At 46.1% G+C, this 26,520-nt stretch overlaps 1 protein-coding gene and 1 long non-coding RNA gene across 2 annotated transcripts in view; one reads left to right on the top strand and one right to left on the bottom strand.

Annotated features, from left to right (window-relative positions):
- The window catches only part of mdfic (MyoD family inhibitor domain containing), a 24,915-nt gene extending 12,609 nt beyond the window's left edge, over positions 1 to 12,306 (top strand). Inside the window, exons 4-5 of the mRNA XM_056276665.1 lie at positions 5,202 to 5,576; positions 11,867 to 12,306. Of these exons, the coding sequence (XP_056132640.1) occupies positions 5,202 to 5,576; positions 11,867 to 12,117 (626 nt within the window). The 3' untranslated portion in view covers positions 12,118 to 12,306. The remainder of the gene's footprint in view (positions 1 to 5,201; positions 5,577 to 11,866) is intronic.
- Positions 12,093 to 26,520, bottom strand: LOC130109665 (uncharacterized). The gene is made up of 3 exons (XR_008810020.1): positions 26,454 to 26,520; positions 16,514 to 16,612; positions 12,093 to 12,230 (listed from the first exon to the last, which is right to left on the bottom strand). It is a non-coding gene; the product is annotated as an uncharacterized LOC130109665 (long non-coding RNA).

Genomic DNA, 26,520 nt, shown 5'->3' with positions numbered 1-26,520 from the left:
AGTTATTCTACCGATGTGTGGTTTTTTTTTTGTTTTTTTTTTTGTATATGTGTATGGAAAATACACACATACGCCCCTCTCGCCTGTGTGTGTCTTTGGGGTGCAATTTCCAGTTCCCTCCTGTAGGACCTATTTTCCGTGACAAAAAGCGCCGGTGTTTATATACTCAGTTTTACATACAGAGTGATCCCCCATGCAGCCCTGCAGATCTCCAGGCACTGCGCCGCCCGGTCCCTGTGTGGCGCAGCCGCTGAGGACTCGGTGACAAATGGCAATTATATTTGTGTGTTCTTCATGAATCCATCAAACACTGGCCTTTTAAAAATGCTCCCCAGATATTTGAGGCTGTCAGCTACCAGTAGCGGGGACCAAATTGGGATGCTGCTTAGACAGTCAGGAAGCACTCACCCCCTAGTTTCCCTTGTGATGTGTGTGACAGCGTGTGTAGGGGAAAACCATGTATTATTCAACTACAAATGTACACTCTCAACAGTTGTTGATGTGCTAGAAATAGGGCGGTTACAAGTCCAATTTGAAGTGTATTTGTGTGTGTGTGTGTGTGTGTGTGTGTGTGTGTGTGTGTGTGTGTGTGTGTGTGCGCACGCTCCTCTCTCTAAAACATGGTGTTTCAATGCAACCTGTCAGGCAGTGTGCATTCAGTTATGTCAGGATACCTACCCGGCACTACATGCTTGTGATAAACCGCACAACTCCTCAATTTTAATTGCTCATGATTTTTTCAAACTTGTTGGGAGTTGTTCACATCAAATTTTGATGCAGGCTTGACTAAGAGCATCTGTGTTGCTCAACTATGGTAGCTAGCCTATATCGTTTGTATTCTTGCATCAGCTCGAGCCGTTGTATGTGGGCGAATTGGCAAAGTTTTCCCAACTCATTATCAACAGACATAATGTTCAGCCTGTTCGTAAAGTTGTTAGGAAGTTTGTAGAGGAGGAATTGCACTTTTTGCTGACGTTTATAACTACATCACAACTAGATTGAATAATGAGAGCCAAAGCACACTCGCTGTTAAAAACATGTTGAAGTGGACTGAGAGTGCTACTATGCAGGCTTCAGCTATCTGGTCAGGGTTTGGATGAGCTTTATGAAAACAAAATTTTCCAAGCTTTCTTTATACTTTGCTTACAAACATCATGCCGGCTGGCTGTTTCCAGCTAAGTATTTTTTTGGAACAGTAACCCAAGTCCCCCCTCCCCTTTTTTCCCCTCCCCAATTGTACCTGGCTAATTACCCCACTCTTCCGAGCCGTCCGGGTCGCTGCTCCACCCCCTCTTGCCAATCCGGGGAGGGCCGCAGACTGCCACATGCCTCCTCCGATACATGTGGAGTCGCCAGCTGCTTCTTTTCACCTGACAGTGATGAGTTTCACCCGGGGGATGTAGCACATGGAAGGCTCACGCTATTCCCCCCAGTCCCCCCCCCCCGAACAGGAGCCCCAACCGACCAAAGGAGGCGCTAGTGCAGCGCCCAGGACACATAACCACATCCGGCTGCCCACCTGCAGACACGGCCAATTGTGTCTGTAGGGACACCCGACCGAGCCGGAGGTAACACGGGGATTTGAACCCGCCGATCCCTGTGTTGGTAGGCAGCGGAATAGACCGCCGCGCCACCTGGACGCCCCCAGTAACCCAAGTCAATATGTACTTTCAAATAATCTTGAGGAGGTACCTGGACCGTGCAGCAGATTCTTCTCTTTTACTGCACCACAGAGCCGCGCTACTTATTGATGCCCAAATGTGACCTTTTCTAACACGATTCCAACAACGCCCATTGTATTTTTGCTTCATCCCATTATGTCTCCATTTGTCTCGTGGGGGCTGTGTGCGTCCGTCATCGCCATCTGTGACAGTATCATCATTATGGTGATCAATGATTATGAATATCACTCCTCTCTGTCCATTCATCTCAGTCACCGTGTTCATTGGGATAAAAATAGAGACTGTGTCTGATGGTCTGTGTCCAGGAACCTGTTCCTGGAGCATGGCTCTCTGCAGAATAGCATTTGGACAATGTTTGAGGCCCCGCAGTGTGTCGGAAACCCGAGTTGCCACTTATTTGCTCTAAGTTTTTACATGGCGGTTTTTTAATAACTGTATACTTTGGTGAATTGAAAGCTTGAGATTCTACAAAGGAGTGGTAATTATGCTTCCCAGACTACTCTGGCCTTGTCGAGTGTGTGTGCGTGCGTGCGTGCGTGCGTGCTTGCATGCATGTGTTGTGTGGGAGTGCATGAGTCGGCTACTTGAACCTAAATGACAAAATGGACTTTCCTTATCATGCAAGCTGCTATGGGCAATTGATTTTGTGAGTTGCTGTCATCTTAAAGGCAAGAGTTTGGCGCCTAAAAGCCCTGCATGTTCTGTATTTGATCCCCCCCCCTTTTTTTTCTCCCCAATTGTATCCGGCCAATCACCCCACTCTTCCGAGCCTTCCTGATCTCTGCTTCACCCCTTCTGCCAATCCGGGGAGGGCTGCAGACTACCACATGCCTCCTCCGATACATGTGGAGTTACCAGCCGCTTCTTTTCACCTGACAGTGAGGAGTTACACCAGCGGGACGTAGCATGTGGGAGGATCACGCTATTCCCTCCAGTTGCCCCTCCCCCCCGAACTGGCACCCCAACCGACCAGAGGAGGTGCTAGTGCAGCGACCAGGACACATACCCACATCCGGCTCCCCACCCAAAGACACAGCCAATCGTGTCTGCAGGGACGCCCGACCAAGCTGGAGGTAACACGGGGATTCAAACCGGCGATCCCCGTGTTGGTAGGCAATGGAATTAGATCACCACGCTACTCGGGACGCCCATGTTCTGTGTTTGATTAAATTAATACTGACTGTAGTAGGAGAGCTGTCAGTGCTGAGGTGTGTGTACATGTGTAAAACTAAACTTTCAGCCTTCCTCCATCAGGACTTCTTTCTTTCCTTTTCTTATAATTGATCTGGTGTCGAATTTTGCCAAGCGCAAAATAATGCAAAGATGTAAAAATGCAGGGATTAGAGAGACGAGAGATTAGACAATAGCTGTCTAGTCCGTTGTAGCTATCAAGGGTAAAAGTGGAAAACAAAAACAAAAGTAGCCTGATCTGAGCCTCCTTGTTAGAAATCCTCAGTCTTCCCCCGCAGTGTCACGGGCAGACTTGCGAGGCTTTGTGTTTGGGAGCGGACGATCCATCAACCTGGACTCAAATCACTGCATAATGAATTCTCGCTTGTGCGGCCCAGTTGTCTAATTCAAACTGCACGTATTTCTGATCCCTAAAGTCTATATTTGTTTATCGAAGCAGCGTGTAGACCCCTGAACAAAAAGAAGGCAAAGCCTAGTGCCTGCTTTTAATTGCTGTTGTTTTACATCCACATTCGCATCCGGCCTCTCCCAGGGTGATGTGTTGTTAAAAAGCACAAGGGCCCGATTCCCACACTCTCTCTCCCTCTCTTGTTAACTGTAATTGTGCTTGTTGGTGTGCTGACAGAAACAGATAGTAAAAGAAAATACCAGCATCATATTCTGTACTACTTTGGAGAGTTCGGTGGATCTTGGACAGCTGCACAACATGTTTATCAATGATCCCCCCCCCCCCCCAACCTTCCATCTCTGACAACTATTGTAGAAGCACACAGCTATTTCTCATCGCTGACTTACGGATGTAACTCGAGAAAATGTTCCTTGTTTCGCAGGAAAGATGTATTTAATTTGTGTATAGAATGTGTAGAATCGACAAAATGAATAGGTGCAGTTTGCACAGACAAGGCTCAAAAAGAGATGAATAATTCACAGAATGTCAATCTCTAAAAAAGTCAACCTTTTGCATGCCTGTGCGTACACACACACACACACACACACACACACACACACACACGTATGCAGGCTGTGATGTGCAAGGAAGTTAGTCGTAAGTCCCAGTAGAGCTGAATTTGCAGGTGTTACTCTCAGGAAAATGCCACCTCTGTTGCTCAGTCACATCCTTCTCTTTCTTATCAGTCAGGTCGTTGTCTCCTGACTTCTTGTGGCTGTCACGCGTACACTTAGAAGGACTATTTGAGGCCATCTCAGAGCTTTGAGAGGAAAAGGAAGTCATTACTGCTGCAGAGGCAGCAGGTATTTTGTATATGCACAGTATCGTCGGCTCTTTCTCTCTCTCTCTCTCTCTCTCTCTCTCTCTCTCTCTCTCTCTCTCTCTCTCTCTCTCTCTCTTTTTTTTTTTTTTGCCTTAATCTATCTTTTACTTCCTCTCACTCTTTCTTAACCCACCTGGGTACTGCTCCCATCAAACACCTCTCTGCCTGCAGCAGTGGCTTTTGTGATCCTGTCACATGTAAGGCTCCTGTGCTCTCCTGCTGCTCTCTGTCATTTCTGTTTCCAACATTTGCCATAAGATCGATATTATGATATGAGAACATGGTGCCAAGGTGTGATTTAGCTTCGAGATTTGCAGGCGCGTTCATTTTGGCTGAGGAAAAAAAAGTACGTCTCCATTAGTGTACCCGGTATGTAAAAATCGACCATCGCGAGCTGCATTTGTTGTGAATAAGGAAAAAAAAAACACCGTCGAGTGCTGCGCAGACCAATTTCTCTTTGCAAGCAAGTTATAGTTAGGTTATCATATGAGGATCATATTAAGTTATTGCCACCTCACTTGGAGGTCCAAAGAAGAGGGAAGAATTCCTAAATGCATCTACACAATCATAGATACCCTGATGCAATGTTTCTTTTGGCAAAAGTCATGCATCCAAAATTATATCATTCCAAAAAACAACGTCCATGTACTCTACTGAAGTAAAGCAGCGGTTCTATTTAATAATCTTATGTAAGTGTTTATCATTCTGTTCTCTTGCCTTAACTCTTAAAGTTAATGTCGAAATGAACAGGTGGACCCTTTATAGCCTATTTGATTGCTTCATTTTATTTTATTGCATTTGGGACCTGAAAAACGGCAAATTCATGAACTTTAGATTTTGTTTATTTAAGGCTTTTTTTTCTTGCATCAGCTACATGTGGGATATCCTCTAAATTTTAGTTGCTGAAGTACTTCAAATGCATTTGTGTTTACGGTGTTTTAATTACTGCACACCCCCCCCCCCACACACACATTGTTCATGCTTCAAAGAGAAGTGAGAGAGAGAGAGAGACCTGTTTTTAATAATAATCTATTCCCTCATCTCTTCCCTCTCTCAGCTCAGCCTCAGCCAGCGGTCTCGGAGCCCAGCGAGGGGAATGCTGCCAGAGACCAATATAGCCCCAGCCACAATAGCGCTGGCACTGCCCCACTGAGTAACGGCAACGGAATCCACCACGGCGTCGGTGGGGTCGGGGTCCCGCACACATGCACGTGCTCCTGCGGGGCCAGCATCGGTGCCAGTGCCATGGTTGGAACGAGCCTGTCTGGAAAACAGACGGCGACCACGACGGAGCAGCCCAGGAAGCAGCCGTCCATGCCTGTCTCGCAGAAGATGCAGAGGAAGCTGAGGTCCAGCCTGTCCGTTAACAGTGACAGCAGCCGTCGCAGCAAAGGCAGTTCCACTGGCTCTCAGAAACCGCCCTTACCAGAGGGTGAGTATCCATACGGGAAGATCTCATGGAGAGCAGCATCATATACAGGCGTGTGTATGTATATGCATATATTTGTGATTGCGCTAGACACAATCACAAATGCACAGGTGTCCTAACCAATGCTCATTTGCTTGCTGACATCCCGCCATCCACTCTTTCTACTTCTGGGAATAGATTTACTCCAGGCACAATCACAGAAGGGTTTTTCCCTGCTTAAGCGATATTCCAGAAATAACATAATTCGATATAAAAGACATCGACAGTAAATCCTCCCCTTCTCTCACTTTTTAATGATTGGACTTCATTACCTTTCATATAACTCACTCTTGTCGCATGAATTATTTCCTATCTGGCTCATGTGGCTTTTATTTTAATAAACAGCAACCCAGAGAGTCCCTTTGCCATGCAGGGAGACCATCGCTTTTGTCAGGTGCAAGGCCGAGGTGAGTCCGGTAATGAAGGCGATCGGTTGGTCTATTAACTTTCAGGCAGATAGGTGTGACCCTCTAACAAGCCCTAGGGGCGCGGGGGGCCATTAATTGTCATGGCCAGCCCGCTATGCAGCCCACACGGTCCCTCACACCTCTCCGGGCTCTCTCCCGCTGTCCCATCAATATCACCCCGGCCGTCATTAACAGTGCAGCATTGCATGCCTCCTCTCATAACTGCAACGTATGTGTGTCTGCGTGTTTATTTCTGTCTGTGTCCGTTAACTTTTTGGGTATATATATATTTTTTTTTATTTCAGAGATTAAGGCCTTTACCTATTAAATCACTCCACCTGAGGCCTCTGATGCGCTTCATAGGCTTTCACTTCAAGGTTAGGCAGCAAAATAAGATGTGAATGACGTGTATTATTGAGAAATTTACACCTGGCAGGCTGAGCGAGTCCGACATAAAAGAGAAAAGAAGTATTAAATTTGGTGGAGGCTTGTTGGAAATGTGCAACAGTTAGTTGCAGGCTAACAAGACAGGTTGGGCAGATGCTTTCATCTTAGCTTGGGATTAAAGGTGGGATGCAACCACCCGAGATATTCAACAGGCGTCTCTTGTTTCCAACATCTTAACTGGCAAGAGAAGAGGATAGAAACACACACACACACACACACACACACACACACACACACACACACACCAGCAGAGCAAGTCTGTCTCATTATGGCTTTTGTGTTGCTTATTTACAGACGAGAGCTCTCCGAATCAATATGTTCACTCTCAAGTATTTATTTCCCCCCGGAAAACGGCCAAGCTGTTGTGTTTTAATGTTTACATGGATTAACATAATCTGTTTGCCTGTGAAATTAGCCTCTTAAACAGCCCCTTGAACACAGGAAATAAAAGGCACTAGCTGGTAAGGGGCTAGCTCTGGGGATTCTGCCGATCCCAGTGTTTCTTGGCACATGATGTTGGCACCGCAACCAGCCTGTGATAACTCTCCAGCTTCTGAGGAGTCATTTACAACGTTGCTTTTGTTCAGGAAGGGGGGGGGTGGTCGCCTTGGCCCTGTGGTGATTCAGTTTGTTTATTTTTTATTTTTTCCCCCCCTTGGCTGTGTGTAATCAATTAAGGCCTCTGATCTCCTGTAGCCTCATTTAGAGACTGTTAGGGCCAAGGCCATGGTTGCTTCGAAATGCTCCTCTGCTCCACACAAGCTTTAAAGCCTGTGTGTGTGCCTGTGTGTTATGCCTGTGTGTTGGTCAAGGATCTAGTTCTCTGGCATGAAGCTTTCTCTGTCATGCATTATATACTGACTTGCTGTAAACTGCATGTGGACCTCAACAGACTTGCCCTCATCCTCTCCTCTTTTTACCCATGTGAACCCTCTGTGTATTCCCAATGCCTGCGCTCTCTATCATGCTCTCGCTCGCTCTCTTTCTCTTACTTTTCCCTCGCTGGGAGTTTGAATGTTTTTGCACAGCTCGCTGCTCTGAGGCCCATCCAGCTTGTTTTGTGTCATGCCACTCCCTTTTTTTTGATGTTCGCTTTCCACTTGTCTCAAACTGTTTTCTCAGGGGCACTGGACGCTGTTTCTTGGCCCTGCGCATTCTGACTGTTCTCTGACATTAAACAGGAGCGTCTGCTCGCTTGCGGAGTTGACTTAAACGTGTGTTTGTACTCCACTGTGTCTGTTAGGGAATATATATGGTTAACTGCAGAAACACAGTTCATCTGGCCCGTATGGGGAAGAAGACGCGCAGAAAAACATAAGCACTCCCACTTTGTGATTGTTTTCAACTGGTCTACTGGGCCACATGATTGGCTATGTGGCCTCGTTGCAAAGCGTTTCCTTTTTCCCCCCGATTTGCGCTTGTTTACATTGTCGATCATCTCGTCGCAAAACTGCTGCAAGTGCACAGACATTTGCATGGAGTGGTTTTTGTTGGCGGTGGTTTTGTTTTAATTTCTGCAGAAATAAAAAAAAAAAATCAGGATGCGCATGGTGTCCAGCTCTCCTGTGTATGTTACGTGACTCCTCTTGTCCCCTTCTTCCTCACCAGGCCCTCAAGGATTCAGACTAATCACTGGTGCTGAATTTTACATCTGAGTGAAGAGCTGAGATGGCTGGGTGCTGGTTAATGCCAGTGTATTGTGTTTATATTCTAGTCACACTCGGCCATTGTGTCCTGATCGCTGGTCTAGCCAGAACCCTGCAAGTCCTTCAAAGTATTTTCTACAGTGAACTTTGAGGATTTGTTCTTTTTTTTGGTTAAATTTTGCATCAACTGGCCATGCAGCTCTTAATTTATAGCAGTATTTCCATCGTTTTGTGCACTATTGTTGTTTAGTACACTATACTGCAAGTTTAAGATTTGTCATATACTCTGTGTTTTATGAACAGACCAGAAACAGGCCTCAATAATCTGCTAAAAAGCAATTTACAACCTAATCAAGTCAAACGCTGGAGTAGCAAAGATTTTATTTCTCCTGCATCCCCATCTTGCTGCCAGTGTTATAGCCTCAGATAAGGATAATACGATGCGTTCAAACTTGTGCCAGACACACACAGACACACACACCAACACGGACATAAGCGCGTGCACACTTGGTTGTTTCATGTTCCCCTCTCTATTTTGTTTGTATCACAGTCAGCTAGTGCTTCTGGTCAGCTCTGCAGCCCTGAGCGCTAAAAGAAAAGAAAAAAGGGGAAAAAACCGCTCTCTGCTTTGATTAATCAAACATGAGCATCCAGCGGTCTTCTGCCTGCCCTCCCATGCCATCCTCCACACTCTCCTCCTCTCGCCTTCCCCTCAACCCAATCAGTAACGGCCCCATCTGACAGCTCAAGACGGGCTGATGAAAGTTATGCAAATGTGCCCTGTTTGTAATGCTATTTTGCTGCATCCATCCACATCGTTTCTTTTCAACACACCAAAGTGGTGACGCCGCGCTGGCCTCAGTCCAAAAAGCAGGTAGCTGCAAGGAGGCTGTGTCCTCACCGAGCATGACCGGGTACAATGCAGTAATTTTGATAGTTTCCCCGGCTCTGGCGCAGCGAGGCTCGTCGGCGGCTAGAGAAACCGTATGAACAGATTCACATCTGCAGAAATTCTCCCTCGCTTTGCCTGTCACTGTTTTGAGCTTTAACATGCGTGCACAATCAGGAGTTCTTACTAACGCTTGTATGGTGTTGTGTACTCACAATTTATGCATTTTTTTGTGCTTTAATGCATTCTGCACCAGGCTATGGCATTGCTGTGTCATTTCAACCACTAAAAACTGACTTGTTGATGCCATAAGGCGCACCTACACTAAATGCATACATATGATTTACTGTAGTGATCTACGATGCCAGTTGATAAGATGAGAATTTATCTGCCAATTGCTGACTCCCTTGTAAGTCACTTTAGATAAAAGTGTGGGCTGAATGAGTTGATGTAAAAACATAACACAAACAAAAATCAAATTATTGATTTTACATTCAAGGAATACCTGGTACTCTTCGAGTGCAGGCATCTTGAAATCCTAACACTTTTTTACAGAGTGAACACAGTATTTGGGGATATAACCATATTCTGCACCTTCATAGAAATAGGAATATATGTTTGCCTTTGGATGGTTTCAAGTTTAAATATGAAAAAAGGAGATATTTTCCCATTCATCTACCCAGGCAGAGCGTGTGGTATATTTAATGCCGTTTAACTAATCATTAGAAATTCATCCACACAGAAACATTTAAGTGGTTAATGTGCCAATTGGTAATTTAAAGGGTGACTCTTCTTAGGTGTGAAACAACAAGCTCAAGCTTGCCACCAGTCACATACGAGGGTCTAGAAGGAGGTTAAATGTTAATCAGTGATGTGAGCATTGCTTGCGTTAGTGCACCAATTTTCTAGAGAGAGGTCGTTTGGACTTGGCTACCTTGATCACCTTCACGTGATCAAGCCGGTGAGTTTGCATGATAATGCCACAATTATTTAACAGTCTGTTAATCAAAACTGCAGGAGAGGAATTCGTTTCTTTGAATTCCTTGATTCCCTTTTGCCCCCGTTTGGAGAGCCCTCACCCTTTCCTGCCACATGGCCAGTCTATTCCACCTGTATCAACCTGCCGTGCATGCAAGAACACAAACTCTGTCTGTCTGTCTGTCTGTCTGTCTGTCTGTCTCTCTGTCATTCCTTTGTGTATACCCGAATAGACTTGTTAATGATTATTCAGTTTTAACTTTTTAATTTAAAATTTTTGGTACCACTTTACAATAAGACTACCCTTATAATTACGTTATTAATTGGATTGTAAACATTGTGACATTGTGATCTGTAGCGACAGTAGGGTGCAGGTTGAGGAGAGCCTGGAGAGGTGGAGGTATGCACTGGAGAGAAGAGGAATGAAAGTCAGTAGGAGCAAGACGGAATACCTATGCGTGAATGAGAGGGAGGAAAGTGGAATGGTGAGGATGCAAGGAGTAGAGGTGACGAAGGCGTACGAGTTTAAATACTTGGGGTCAACTGTCCAAAGTAACAGGGAGTGCAGAAGAGAGGTGAAGAAGAGAGTGCAAGCAGGATGGAGTGGGTGGAGAAGAGTGTCAGGAGTGATTTGGACAGAAGGCTACCAGCAGGGAAGGTTTATAAGATGGTTTTGAGACCAGCTGTTATATGGTTTGGAGACAGTGGCACTGACGAAAAGACAGGAGGCGAAGCTGGAGGTGAAAGAGCTGAAGATGCTAAGATTTTCATTGGATGTGATGAAGGAGGACAGGATTAGGAATAATTATATGCTGAATATGGAGCTGCCAGGGAAGAGGAAAAGAGGAAGGCCAAAGAGGGGGTTTATGGGTGTGGGGAGGGAGTACATGCAGGTGGCTGGTGTGACAGGAAGATGCAGAGGACAGGAAGAGATGGAAATGGATGATCCGCTGCGGCAATCCCTAACGGGAGCAGCCGAAAGTAGTAGTAGTAGTAATAATTAGGTCATAAACACGTTATAAATCATTAAAAAACAATTATAAACAAGTTTTCATACATTGATGTGGGCTCACTATTTGGCAAGAGCAAGTTACTATTGCGATTTTTTTATCCTTCTAGTCCTAAATCTCAGATCTTGCTAGTTGCTAGCAGATCTTGCTAGCTAAGTTACCAGTGAGATCTTAGGCTTAACAGTACAGATAAATGTCGGCTCACTATTTGGCAAACAAGACGTTATGGTTGCCCTTTTTATCTAATGTGTTATAACAGCTTATTAATGATTTTCAAAATATTTGCAACCTAATTAATAAACTAATTATAAACCATTCATAAACCCTTTATAAGGGTAATCTTATTGTAAAGTGGTACCATTATTATTATTATTATTTTTAATACACAACAAGAAAATCATTTTTGGTTAAGTAGACATTTTGGTTAGTGACCAGAAGCTTAAATTGTGCATAATGGGAAAAAAAATTAAAATTGTGCTTCATCACATTTGACAATCTACGAGTTCTCTTGCCACCAGTACTCTTGCAATAAATACTAGTGCCCATATACAGCAATCATCTCTGCTCTGTTTTTAGACTGAGAAACTGCCTGAGCTATAAACTTACAGCACAACATAAAAGATTAACCAAGTCCTATATTTTATCAACTATTTTCATGGAGCATAACTTACCACTGCTCTTTTCACTGGGATCTTTCTCTCTTTCGCTCACCATTTCTTTCCATCCTCACCATACTGTGCACGTCAAGACAACCACAACACTGTGTTTTGTGTAAATGATTCCTCATTTGTTTATGCACACCACATGTATTTTATGGTTTTCCTTTATTTTTCTTTTCACAACTCAACCACTGGGGCTGGTTTGGGGTGGGCTCCAGACTGCTGCGTCCACTGCATCCTGGCCTGTCTGTTCTGTGAGTTCCTGTCACTCTGCAACATGGTGGTGGCACAAGCCTCATGCGGCATTTGCACGTCAGAGGCTTGCTGCTGCTGCTGCTGCGCTGACGACATGGGCGACGACTGCAACTGCCCCTGCGACATGGACTGTGGCATCATGGATGCCTGCTGTGAGTCCTCCGACTGCCTGGAGATCTGCATGGAGTGCTGCGGCATCTGCTTCCCGACCTAAATAGGCCCCCTGCTGGGGGGGCTCTGCAGGGGGAGGGGACTAGACCTCAGATGGAAGGACGACAATATGGACACAAGACTGCTGCCGCCATCAGCTGTCCACCAGCAAGCAGACTGAAAGGGAGAAGCAATATGTGTTCAGGGGTCAACATGGGTGATAGTGAATGTGTTTAGAAAGTGTGTGTGTGTGTGTATGCAGAAACCCTACTTGGAAAATTCTATTCAGACACTGGGCCTCTCCACCACAGCTGGCGAAGCTGGAAATAGAAACTCTAGATACAATAAAATGCCGCAGTTGTAAACCGCATAGCATCAACATGTTATATATGTATGAATATGCCATTTAGGTGTTAGTTTTTTACATTGACAAATATTTTAGCCAATGCTTTAATAGTATTATCACAGATTGCCTTAGAGATGACTTTATAATGCCATTTCAGGTTTACCGTCTATCGACCTTTGCCTTATCTGTATCTTTCTGATGTGTTGCATTGACCAAACAATCATTCCAGTTTGCCTTTTGGAATTGTTACCATAGTTGTCTCATTGATGGTAAAAAAAAAAAAAAATTTTTTTTTTTTTGCATTTTAGTACTGTTTGACACTGTAAAAGGTCTGTGTGAGAATTGATATTTACTTAGTTTATACTGTGTAGTTCAGCGACACATTTTTACTAATTGTCATGCACGCATAATCTACTGTAGTTTTTTTTAGAACAGTTGAAACATTTTGTGAAACAGCAAATATTAATCAGGACTCAACACTTGATACTTCATGAAACAAAACATGTTTTGCATGGGGGAGTTTCTGGTTTGTCGACACAGTGTTGTTGACTTTTTCTCCCCAGTGGGCTTTTGGAAGTCAAGCGGCTTTTATCTTGCACCAAACTGCACAAAAATTGCCGATAAGCTGATCATTATTTGCAGTGGTAGGTTTTTGTTGATAAGTGCGAGAAACGTCTGAACAGACCTCAGTCTCATCTCTTAAGTCCATGTATTGGCAGTATTATGAAACTTTGGATTTACTGGAAACACAGTGGGGATACTTAGTTTAGTTGAATTTGCATTTGGTTTGAAGCGACTCGCTGCACAGTCCTCGACCGTGTCAAGAAATAAAATGCATCAAGCTTATGTCTTCAGTTTTATGACGGTCCTCCTCCGCCGTCAACATGTAATGATTGGGTTTTGGTATTTACGTGTGGTACTAGTCTTCTCTGTTGGCGCCGTTTGGCGGCGTACAACGCATCTCCTGAATATTTCAAGGGTGACTTGTCAAACTGCACTCTCTCAAGAAGGCCTTGATAAGGAATTAAAGTATCGTGACCCTGGATGCCATATAAGCGGATTTTGGGTATCAAACCCAATGACTCCCTATACAAAAAGGAACCGTTAACTGCCATATTGAAATGATAAACTAATGCAGGGTAAAGGCAGTTTTCTTCTCCTTTTTTTTTTCTTTTTTTCTCCATTTCTTAAGTCTTTGTATCTCGAGATGAGGTTGTGAATCACCAGGCCCGGATGGAGTCTCGGAGACTCGGCTTTGATGTTTTTTAAGTGATGATACTTAATACTGGCCCTCATTAGCACTCTGCTTGCTAAATGGTAACAAAAAAACGTCGGCACGTTGATATGATAATATGCCATCAAGCCCGGCTCCTCTCATTGTGTGTAAAGAAGTTGGATAGGCACTCCTGCAGCAGATAGTGGGCAAGAAATTAAACTTGCCCTCGTGTTTTTTACGAACAACTCCAGCCATTTTGTCACGGGCCATTAAAGGCAAACATCGTATAGATAATGTGAAGAATTAACCTACAAGAAATAGCATTTACATGTTGCTAGTTTTCTTTGTATACTGTACTGTTGTGTGTTTTCTATACTGTCCACTATACTTGACCTGGTTTGTCTTGTTCCTCTCTCATGATGTGTCATGCTTTCTCTCCAAATGCAGAACCTGTTTTAGCAGTTGTTTTCCAGTGCATTATGTCTACTCTGCAAACATAATTTTCCACTCTTTTTTTTGTTTGTTCTTTTGTTTGTTTTGAAAAATAAAGCTGTACCAAGTAAGCATTGAGGATTATTTTGTTTTGCAGCCGGTGTTATTTTCATCTCTAATTTGAGCCACTTTCCGCCAAATATAGCCTCCACATGAGCTTGTCTGTGAATGTTCTTATTCATCCAGGTCATGGTTATCCAAAGGAGTTGAATCAAGTGCAACTGGACTTGGTATATATCCGTGAAGATTCAACTACTTTGGATATCCATATGAGCTTCTTTTCAACTACAAGGGATGGGATTCAATCCGTAGGCCTTACTCTTAGAAAGGCAGTTCCCTATGGGCTGGTTGCACCAGTTAGATGTACACCCGGTCATTAGACCAGGTTGGACGTAAAATGCATCTTAAAACATGCATAGAATCACTACCTGTTGCACCGTCTAGACGTAGTGCTGCGTCTGGCACCAAGTCTTCCGCCTACTCAAAGGCAGGTGTACAGTCGAGGCTTGACTAGTTTTCCAAGGTGACGATCAAAACATTGACGCAAGGGCGCGTCTAATATACAGGCTACAGGATCGGCTCAGCAGGCTTTGAGCAGGCTCGAGTCTCTCCTGGCTGCCTGAAGGTCTTTCCATCTTTTCTTCACTTCGTCGACTGTCCCAACTTCCTAATCCGCCCTCTGCCTCGTTGACTGCTGCCAGGCCAGGCGGCTTGTTTTCTTCTCATTAGGTTTGATATTGTTTTGTTTGCCTACGAAAATATGCATGTTCTTATGTACACTTAAGTAATTTTTCATTTTTTTTTCTATGGAATTTTTCCTCCTTTTTCTCCCCATTGTATCCGGCCAATTATCCCACTCTTCCGAGCCGTCCTGGTCGCTGCTCCACCTCCTCTGCCGGTCCAGGGAGGGCTGCAGACTACCACATGCCTCCTCTGATACATGTGGAGTCGCCAGGCGCTTCTTTTCACCTGACAGTGAGGAGTTTCACCAGGGGAACGTAGCGCGTGGGAGGATCACGCTATTCCCCCCAGTTCCCCCTCCCCCCTCAAGAGGCGCCCTGACTGATCAGAGGCGGCGCTAGTGTAACAGCCAGGACACATACCCACATCCGGCTTCCCATCCGCAGACATGGCCAATTGTGTCTGTAGGGATGGCCGATCCCCGTGTTGGTGGCTACCCGGATGCCTTGTTTCACAATCTGAGTAGTTTAATTGTCGTTTCTTCGCCTCAGCAGTCATTTTTTAATCTATTCCTTGACGCCAGTAAATGTAAGTTTGTAACCATAGCAACGTGAATGGCGTGGCAACTACAATGTGCTAGTGCATTGCTGCGCCTAGTCGTAATGTTTAGATGGCGCAACAGGTGTAAATATTTACCACAAGACTGGACGTAGCTAAACCCGGCGTAGGGCTCACCACCCAACCTTGTTTACGTCCAGCTGGTGAAGCCGGAGGTTAAAGGACTCGTTAAAAATCCAAACCTCTTCTGAAACGTTTCATCTTTAAAAGTGATGTAGGACTACATTCTCAATGACCTGCTGCCTTGTGGGTTGATGCCTCTTTAGGGCAAAGGCGAGGAGAAGGTAACTCTGAATTCAAATCCCCGAGCACAGTCCACCCAGCTGCCAGTACCCGGAAAGGGTAAACCATGGCGGCTCCGCTCAGTCAACTCGGCAGCGGTTCTGGCAAAAATCAACAGGATTCCTCTGCGGCCGTCACAGCTACGCTGCGCCACCGAACAACAGAGGATCTTGCCAAGGGACACTATGGAGCACCAAGTGGTGTCGTCATCTAGGGTGCAGCCTGTGAGGCTGCTAGGGTGCAGCCTCACATGTGCCCCTGACCAAGGCGATGGGAGGAAGTGGCTGGAGGTGGTCCCCGGGCGCTGCACGGCGGCTGCCCACTGCTCCTGGCTACACAGCTAGGATGGGTTAAATGCAGGGAGTAAATTTCGTTTGTATATATGTACAAAATGACCAATAAAGAATATTCTAGTCTGTATTCTATGAAAATGATATTTACTTGTGCAGTATTAAAGCCAGGGTGATGCTTAATGGCTGTTTGAGTTATTTGGCAGGAATTGGTGGTTGCTTTGCTCCTGCTCTGTGAATTACAAATAATAATAATAATAATAAATCTATAACTGGCTTAGTTAGAAAAAAAATGGTGGGGGTGGGGGTAAAACTGACACATTGGTGAGGGCTTTTGAAAAGATGTTTTCATCAAGCTTTTATAATAAGTAATTCTTGCACCCTCCATTTTCTACCCTTTATTTTAGCAGGAGCTACTGCCGTAGCTCACGTAGACACTTCCATCTTGCACCCATCATTAGTGGTGCAGTGACCGGTGTGGCCGATCCATCTTTGAATGTTACACCACACAACAGAACCTCCCAGGACTGCTCACCAGACGAGTCCTGCTGTTGGCTGTTCACCGTCCACGTTTTCCAGACGCCCCCTCTTAGGTGGAGTAAGCGCTTATGGAAACGGTACCACAGTAGTGGGTCTATAAAAGAAAGAGCGTTATTTTTACCAATGGCAACATCTGACGTTTCTTTCTGTTTGCACCTCCTCAGTTTTGCGCTCCCCATCCTCCACCTTTTTTTTCCTCTTCAAACTAGAGAAGGTGCTCAATCACCAAGAAGCAGTGGCTTCAACATGGAGACGTGGCCGCCAACACTGTGAGGCCATCAAGTGAGCATGGACTTCCCGCTGGCTGGAACAGTGGCCTGACCTTCAACTGACACCACCCCCTGTTAACCCCTTAATTAACCCCCACCCCCCCACCCCTGCAGGAGGATGAGCGAAGAAGAGACCACACACACATACACACGAACACTTTTTGTCAGCTTCTGCCCGGATACACCCTGGCCTCAGGAAATTACCATCTTATGTCACTAATGCGATCAGAAAAATATCACCGTCCCCAAACTCCCTAATCACGTAGGAGTTCTTGCTTCTTCTCCCCCCCCTCGTCTTTCACTTCCTCCCCTCACTTTTATTGTGGAGGCGGAGGGCTTGGAAATGTTAAAACTCCAGGTAAAGTGTGCGATGACCTTTTCAGAAAGTCGTCCCCCCTTTCCAACTCCTCTAATCAATCCCTCTCTGTTCGCCGGCTGTGCGCCGGGTTGTAATGCCGCCATTAGAACGGCTCCATTGTTTCTGTTTGCCGTTTGGGGAGAAACCCGGCGATTCTCTGATCTCTAGGTCATTTCCCTTACAATATTAAATAAGCCATTAGAGTGTGGCTGTAACCACCTCCGCCACCCATCTATCTGTTCCATCCGTCCCGCCGTTTATCCACCCATTCGCCTTCAGCACCTTTTCCCGCCCAAACATGCTCAGCTGGTGGAGACAAAACTCCCAATTTCTGTTTTTTTTTTTTTGAAAATGAACATTTTGTGTCTTTGGCCACAAGGGAAAATTAGAGCTTTTACTTCTGATTTACAAGCGCAGCGTCTCTGTATATTTGCCCCTTTTGTTAGTGTTTTAGTTGCCTAGTCAGAGGTAGGTACCACATTAGCGGGAGCCCTGATAAGATTATAACCACACTATAATTATATCTAATATGAGTAATTATACATTACAAGAGATGATGGCGGTATTATTATGTGATGGCTTCTTAATACGCTGTCTGTTTTGATTCAAATGAAACGTCGGTGCTTTGTCAGTGTGGCAGAAAGGCGAACAAAATGTCTTTTGGACCTTTAGGATTTATAATAGCCACCATTACATGACGATTAGCATTCGGGTGGCTCATGTGCTTTTCATACTTTAGGCTGTTCTTGAAGTGCACTGAGAGCAGCTGTGTATGGCCGGTATTTGTGTGCCATACTAACATGAAACCCACGTCAGAAAATAGAACTCGCGTTATTTTATTGGGGGGTTTTTTCTTTCTTTTTTTTTTAGTTTGTATTTTTCTCCCTAATTGTACCCGGTCAGTTACCCCACTCTTCCGAGCCGTCCCGGTCGCTGCTCCACCCCCTCTGACGATTCGGGGAGGGCTGCAGACTTACCACATGTCTCCTCCGATACATGTGGTGTCACCAGCCGCTTCTTTTCACCTGACAGTGAGGAGATTCACCAGGGGGACGTAGCGCGTGGGAGGATCACGCTATTCCCCCCAGCCCCCCCCCCCGAACAGGTGCCCCCGACTAACCAGAGAAGGCGCTAGTGCAGCAACCAGGACGCATATTCACATCCGGCTTCCCACCTGTAGGGACGCCCAACCAAGCCGGAGGTAACACGGGGATTCGAATCAGCGATCCCGGTGTTGATAGGCAACGGAATAGACCGCCACGCCACCTGGACGCATTATTGTGTTTTTTATAGTGGCCTCTCAAGCTGAGATGAGCTCGTTGTGTAAGGTTGGTATTAGCCGAGCAGTTTCCTCAGGAATGTGTTCCACTGTAACAGTGCAGCCTGGCGTTTAACGTGCATGCAGTACCGTGTAATGCCCTGCAGGGCCTTATTGGAAACATGTCATCTCTTCTTTATTTGTTTTTGAACAGTGTAGCAGAGCCGAGCAAGGGGGGGGGGGGACAGCGTCGCTGCCAAGGTGGTACATAATTTCCTTTCTTCTTCTCACTTGTGTCAAAGTTTGAAAAGTCATTGACCTCTCTGTTTAGATTTGTGGCGGGGGGCATTAAATGAGATGAGGCAATCTTTCAGAGGACCCCACTGCCGGGACTAAAAAAAGAAAGTGGAGGGTTCGAGTAATGTCACTTTCAATTTATCTCTTCAGGTAGTGGCCCCATTAGCCCGCGCAGACGTGGGCCTGGTTTACAATGCAAATAGGGTCATTACCTGCGGACTATAATTAACTTTGACAAGAGGCCGGGTAAGCCTCCCTACTACTTGCACCGGGTGTTGTTTGTTTGCATATTATTCCTCTTGAAATTGGGAGCGAAGTGTGCCAACATTAAAATCCTAACGAGGATTAAAGTGGGGGGTGTCGTGCTAACTGTGACGGAATGCTAATGAGATGTTTGTGAATCTGTTTTTCTTCTTCTTCGGTGAACTAGTCTGTTTATTTCCCTGCTACATGAGGAAGGGGGATGTTAAACTTGTGTACTGTATTTGGTATTAATCATGTGCGAGTGTTTCTGTGTTTTTCCTTATGCGGCATCACCTCATAAAGATATCACCCTCACACTCAAAACCCTTTGTTTTCCGGTACCAAAGGAAAATGCTCAAAAACCACATCAATGTGAGGAGAGACGCGCACAGCAGTGAAATGTAAATGATTTGCAGGTGAAAGATTTGTATTCTTTGTTCCTCGCTCTTCTTAGAGCAACAACGCCTCATTGTACTCATACCTTAAATATTTAAAGACCCCCTTTTGCTAAAGCTTTACCGCGGTACAAGGGGGGGGGGGGGCGGCCCTCCGACTGCGTCTAATCTCCTTGTTACCTGGAGGCGTCGCCACGGCGACGCAAAGACAGCGCGCGGCGGCTGGCGAAACCGCGAGACGGGGATGCCCCGGAAAACCCTGGAACGGGGCGCGGGAAAGTTCAAAGCTTTCCGCAGCGCATTGTGCCGCGAGAGCACGACACTGACAACACCCGCCCGAGAGCAAGGGAGAGAGAGGGAGGGATGAAAAAGAGAGGAGGCAGACACTGAGGTGCTTTAGCATAATTTCCTTACCCCGTCACCCCACTTGCTCACACACATGCAAACACACACACACACACACACACACACAGCTTTTGACTTGTGGAGAAAACATGGATGTGACCAAACAACCCCACTCGGAGTGAGTTGTAGCTAAAGGGTGTGAATGAAGAATAGATGGTGTTGAGGTATGTGGCTTCGCTTTCCTCAGGGTCTTGTTCCCCTGCAGCTTTATGTGTTGGCCATGCATGTGTGTGTGTGTCTCTTAGGCAACAGTTAACTGAGGCAGGGTTCAGGGGTCTCTGAATAAGACATCAGCCTAAAGTTGCATCCTTCCAACGTTTCAATATTACCCGCCCTGCTCTCCTCCGCCTGGAAGGCAGTGGACCATGGGAGAGGCAAATGGAGAGGGACGTGAGGACCAGGGATTCCTGTTTATTTGCTTGTACGTGCTCCTTGAGCTATAAATTAGATGTCACCATGGTTACATGTCATGTGCTGATGTGGACGCCTTGTGGTCTCCCGAGCAGCGCTTTTGATTGTTTGCTCTCAACATTACTTAAATGAACAAGTGCCCCGCCGGCCTCCGCTCATCTGAATCAGATCTGGGATTGGCAGGTTGTTTGGCATCCATGCTTGTTCTGCTCTTGTAAATCTGAGCGGTTAGGACCACACACTAGCCAGCTAAGGATGCAAAATAATATCAAATAGCAGTCACTGTTTTTTTTTTTTTTTTGTGAGTGCTTTATTCTTGAGTCAGGCAGTGGTGATGTGAGTTGCACCAGTTTGCTGCTCACTTTTATTTCACTTAAGCATTTCAAAACGCCGCCCTCTGGGGAAGAAATGGCGGCTTCTTTTGATTTTGACGTTTAAATTGTTTGTATTTTAACATTAATAAACCAACAGACGCCATAGCAATCAACACAACATGGTGAGCGGCACGGTGGCGCAGTGGTTAGCGCGGTCGCCTCACACCAAGAAGGTCCTGGGTTCGAGCCCCGGGGTAGTCCAACCTCGGGGGGTCGTCATGGGGTCATCCTCTGTGTGGAGTTGGCATGTTCTCCCCGTGTCTGTGTGGGTTTCCTCCGGGTGCTGCGGTTTCCTCCCACAGTCCAGAGACATGTAGGTCAGGTGACTCGGCCATACTAAATTGTGCCTAGGTGGGAATGTGTGTGTGTGGGCCCTGTGATGGCCTGGCGGCCTGCCCAGGGCGTCTCCCCCGCCTGCTGCACAGTGACTGCTGGGATAGGCTCCAGCATCCCCACGACCCTGAGTAGGATAAGTGGTTTGGCTAATGGATGGATGGATGGATGGAAACAAACATACACACACACATATATTAATTATTGTGCAACACTAGTACAGGTGTCCAGCACAGACTTTGGGGAACAGCAATACAGCTTGATTGCTCTGTTCTTTCTTTTTTTTGTGTACCAACCTGCTCATATTCTTCAGAATACCCCCTGTGTGAATGACACTGCCCCCTCCCCCCACAGATCCGAAAGACAAACTGTCTAGAGTCTAGACGAGGCCCAGCACTAACACCATCACCAACCTCGGCTGTTTCAAAATAAAGGCGCATGAGCGGTGCCAATATCATGTGCCTATGGAGGGACACATGCAGCTGTGTTTGTAGCCCTCCCCACCCAAAGCCGAACCTTCTCAGAGTAAGCTACCCGAGCTCATCCAGCCAGAGTGGGGGGTGGGGTGGGGGGTGGGGGGGACACAGTAGTGCCCAGTAGCTTACCTCCCTCCATGCAGAAAGAAAACAAGGGTGGCTGGAGGTCTTAATAACACCAGCCACTGGGGCAGATATATAGGACTCAACTTTCTGCTTGGAGCGGCCTCTTCACATTGAGTTAACATGACTGACAGACAAAGCCTCATACACACACACACACACACACACACACATCCGTACAAACACGTGCAAACAATGAGGGGCAATGCACGCACAAACACACCGACACAAACATACTTGCAACTGCAAACACACACGCATACATACCCACACCAACACATATATACACGTGCAAACACAGCAGTATTTTCACATCAGCTGTACAGCAGATCAAAACATCTCATCCGGCTTTTATCTATAATAAGAAACAACCAAAGAATTCTGTTTTTTCATATGCATTTGATTGTTTTTCTGCCATATGTCTCTCCTTTATGGTCTTTTGTGTTTTTTGTTGCATGGCTTGTCTCTACAAGGCATTCCTCTGGAATAGAAGACAGCCGTAAATCTGTCATACCACCACAAGCGTCGCCTCGACATGTTTGTTTGCCTGTCACGCTGCACCCCTAATTGTTTCATCCGCTGTGAATAAACACGTCTCCTGTTGCATCTTTGTTTACCCGAGCCGCAACCGTGGCGACAGTTTGTTTGTGACGATGCGCCACAAACACTGAAGGATACCAACCCGGAGTGGGGCCTTGCATGGTGCGCGTGCCACGGGGGGGATCTTCTTGATGTGGGTAAAGTTTACAGGTGTGCGTCGACAACACCTGCTTGCATCCTCACCTGGGAGAGGGCGCCATACAGCGTTAATTAACATACTATAATTGAGGGTTGACTTGTACTACAGCTGTCGCACTGTCAGATGTTGTGTTTATGTGGCATATGTGGTATTGGTGACACCTTTTTTGATGCTGCTCAACTTTTTTTTTTTGGAGTTTCTGTTACTTTTACGGCAGGGGTCGCCGAAAAAAAGGGATCTGACGTTTCACAGCACGTCGCAGACCTCGACGCGGCAGCGATACTGATCAGAAATGGATAGATAGATGGATAGATAATGCAAAGTGTGAGCCTGCAGGAAAATTCAAATTCAAATGGCTTCATCGGCTTCTACTGTATAATCTACAGCACATCCAAGTGTGCAGAAGCAACACACACTGTACCTTCCAGGAACAACATGATGCGTTTTTGTGATGATTGAAAGAGCAGAATGTGGTTTTGGAGGTAAGCGACACTGAAGCTAGCCTTTTTTTGTTTTTTTTTACATGCTCAATCCATCCACCCATCCATTCTCCAAACTGCTTGTCCTGTTCTCAGGGTCGCGGAGATGCTGGAGCCTATCCCAGCAATCACTGGGCGGCAGGCGGGGAGACACCCTGGACAGGCCACTGTAGGCCATCACTGGGCCGACACACATGTTCACACCTAGGAACAGTTTATTACGGCCGATTCACCTGACCTATGTGTCTTTGGACTGTGGGAGGAAACCGGAGCACCCGGAGGAAACCCACGCAGACACGGGGAGAACATGCAAACTCCACACAGAGGATGACCCGGGACAACCCCCAAGGTTGGATGACCCCATCTGAGAGGCATATAGAAAGAGGGCCAGCCTGTGATTTCTGACGCCTTCCCCAACGTTCACTTCATGGTTTGACTGCTGGGCTGCTGTGCTAAAGGACAAGTGACAGGGCTAGATGTTGGGTATTGTTGCTGCAGAGCTGTAACAGTATTTCATGACTTATTCTGCATTTATCACTTTTTTTGCTGAAAATTTGAATAATGTACCCCAAAAGTTGCCCACTATCCCCCTTATTGCTAAGCACGGATTTACTTTTACATAGCCCGTAATGCTCGTGTCTCAGAGTACACCGTGTTACATATTCCATTTATTGTTTTGAAGGCAAATATGAATAGTTTATTGGCTCCTATTAATACTGTATGGATGCCCTTCTTGAACAGGAAGGTCCTAGGGAGCCATCTAAACAAGGTGGCACCCTATATTTGAAGCCATCTCTCAAACACAGTCAAAAGTGCCTCTTTGAGGGAGGGAGGGAGGGAGGGAGAGAGAGCGAGAGCACCAGGCTGAGAACGGTGAAGAGGAGGAGGTTTCAGATGGAAGATGCCACAGTTCATATGTTGCAAGGTGATGAAGTGCTGATATCTGCCCTTAAAGAATATGTGCCCTGCAGACGTGCACGGGATTTATGTGTCTTTCTCCCTTTTGTCTCCACCTCATCCTTCAAAATTCAAACGTGCCGCAACAAAAAAAAGGGGGGGCTTGAAATATTTCTCAGCCCCCAAAAGAATATTCATGGCAATTCGGCTCGCAGGTTAAAAATGTATATGCAAATGCGAGCTACATTAGAGCATGCACAGGTTGTTAATAAATTAACACGTGGCAGAAATAATTCAGTTTAGCGTGATGATTCTTGGGGTGTGAGCTGTCAGCTGTCACATTGTTCCGGATGGAACGTGATGCTGAGATGGCAACAAGAGCAGTGAACTGTGATGTTTCAGTGTACCTTGCTGCTCACTCCCGGCGCTGCCACGCAGCAACCGCCTTGCGCTTTCTCTTTTCTTTTCTTTTTTTTTTCAATTCCAGAAGAACAAAAGGTTTAATTAAGGATGGCTTTTTAAAAAGGGGGGTTGACACCTTACTTGTGTGTTTGCATGCACATAACGCGTGCAAGCATCTCAGAGAGGGGTTGCATCACATGTGGCCAGGAGCGAATTATTAATTCAGATACTGCATTTTTTACACACAGCGTCCATCTCCGGCGTTACATACTCTGCTGTCTCTGGGTGAGTATCTCCAACTGCCCCCCCCCCCCCCACTCAGAACGCCTCCCAAGACATTGGGAATCACAATTTAGAAGAACTAAGAGACGAGAGTGACACAGATGCGGAGGGAGGCAAGTGGTGTTTTTTTTCTTTTCTCCCCCTCCATGATTTGCTGTGGTTGCTAATCCCTCGCTTGTAGGAAGGCGTCTTGACGTTCCGGGCAGGGACGTTTTGTGTGACGCGCGGCGGCACTTCTTCTTCGCCGTCTTCGCCTCATCCGCCAGATTTGCATAGCGGGAAGCCGAGGGAGCTGACGCGCTCCTGTTTACGTAGCTCAAGGTGCGGCGGATGTATGCGAGGTGTCAAGTGACTCAGTCAAGTTTTTTTTTCAATAAGTGCCATTTGTTCAATCTGTTGTTTAAACATCGCCGTCTCCTCCGCGCGCACCCTTAAAGACCCGCTCACCGCGCTATCTTTTAATTAAGTCCCTGGCTAATGTGCCACTTAATTGACTTAATCGGAAAGATTTTGTTTTCTCTGATTTACTTGGGGAAAAACTGTCGCCGGCTAAGCTTTTTAAAATGGGGGGCCGTGAGGATGGATGCTTCAAGCGGATGCCTCAGAAGTGTGTGGGGAGGGGGGCAGGGGAGTTTTCTGACAGGAAGAGAAACAAAGTACTGTTAACTCCTCCTAATTCCTTCTCGCCCTGACAGAAAGCTGATCGCCGAGCAGGCCGCCATGCCATTCTTGTGCATCTTGTTTCTAACTGTACTGGCGTGCGAGTCTCTCCGGAGGGACGGGCGGAAACCGCGCGCGGGGAACGTGGCTCGCTAGCTGCTAATTTAGCTCTCTCGCCCTCAGAGCCATTCTCGTGTCACTTTCACAGGTTGAGTTTGTGTGGAGTTTTAGGTGTTTCGGCAGCAGGTTAGGGGGAGGGAGAGGCCCATTCTTCTGCTACGGGCTGGTGAGACAAAAGGCGAATTCAACAGTAGATTTTTCCTGCAGCTTTGCCAAACACTCTGGCAACCGGCAGCGATGGCCCGAGATTCCATCCACTAGTCCAATAGGATGGGTATATGTGTGTGTGTGTGTGTGTGTATGTGCATGATTTTGAGTTATATATGATAATATTATATAATTCTGATAGTTGACACTCAAATGAAGGGAATGCGAAGCAACCCCCCCCCCCACACACACACACACCCCATACTCACTTGCTATAATGACTGCTACCTCTGCTCAGTTTCACAAACGGGGTTTATTTGGCGTTTTAATATCTTGTGGTGTATATATTTTTTTCAAGTTTGAGTCCTCTTTTCGTGTCAGCTGTACTCACTAAAGATGGGAAGCGGCTTGCTGAGCGATTTTAGGGAACAAGGGCTGCAGGAAACGGCATAGAGAGGAAGTGTGCAGCGGCTTTTTTTTGTGTCAGGTCACCGCCACATGCCAAACCTGTGATTGAATGGAAAAGTAGTGTCAGAGGGGGGTGATAGGACAGCGCAGTTGAGGCCCTGTAAACAATGACTCACCCTGCTAGCCTGCTAGCTAGGAAGGGGAGTGAGAGGAAGGAAAGGAAGGGCATGCAGACAAATCTAGTCTGTTTTTCGGTGCATGTGTGTGTGCGTGCATGTGTGTGTGTGTGTGTGTGTGTGTGTGTGTGTATTCATTTGTTCTTGTACTGTCTGTGCAGCCGCAGAAAATAAGGCCTGTCAGAAAGTCCCAGCAGACGTAGGACTTTTTGACACAAGCGCATACACACAGACACCCAGGCACATTTGCATGCACACACAGATGCATATAAACTCATTTATTTCACACAGTGTCCACAAGCAGTGTCTTGCCCTGCTCATATACACAACATCATATGCAAACACAATAACAACTCTGACACACACACACAAATGCACACTGAAATCCAATAAATAATTAAACCTCCAGTGGCTGCCCTCAGAACTACATTGATAGATTAATTGGGCAAAATTAGCATGAATTAAAGCAAATAAGTGTAACATGTAATTTATTACTTATCAAGCGGAGTTTAGTGGAGGAAGGCTCCGATTTCCCCCAAGATTGCTTTAACTGCTATAATGCATTTCTTAATTTACTCTGTGGAAAATCAATTTTTTTTCAGAGTTCATTAGGCACCAATATGTTACAATGCAGCTCCCCTGAGCACCCCAGCTACGCAAAAAAACATTATGCAAATTCCTACCAGCGAGTTTCGTCTGTATGTAAATAGCAGCCGGGGCCAGAGTCAATTCTCGGTGGGAAGCTTTGTT

This window comes from Lampris incognitus, chromosome 3, assembly GCF_029633865.1.
Source record: "Lampris incognitus isolate fLamInc1 chromosome 3, fLamInc1.hap2, whole genome shotgun sequence".
NCBI lineage: Eukaryota > Metazoa > Chordata > Actinopteri > Lampriformes > Lampridae > Lampris > Lampris incognitus.
Note: the sequence above shows the minus strand (reverse complement) of the source record. Positions and strands in the feature narration are given on the sequence as shown.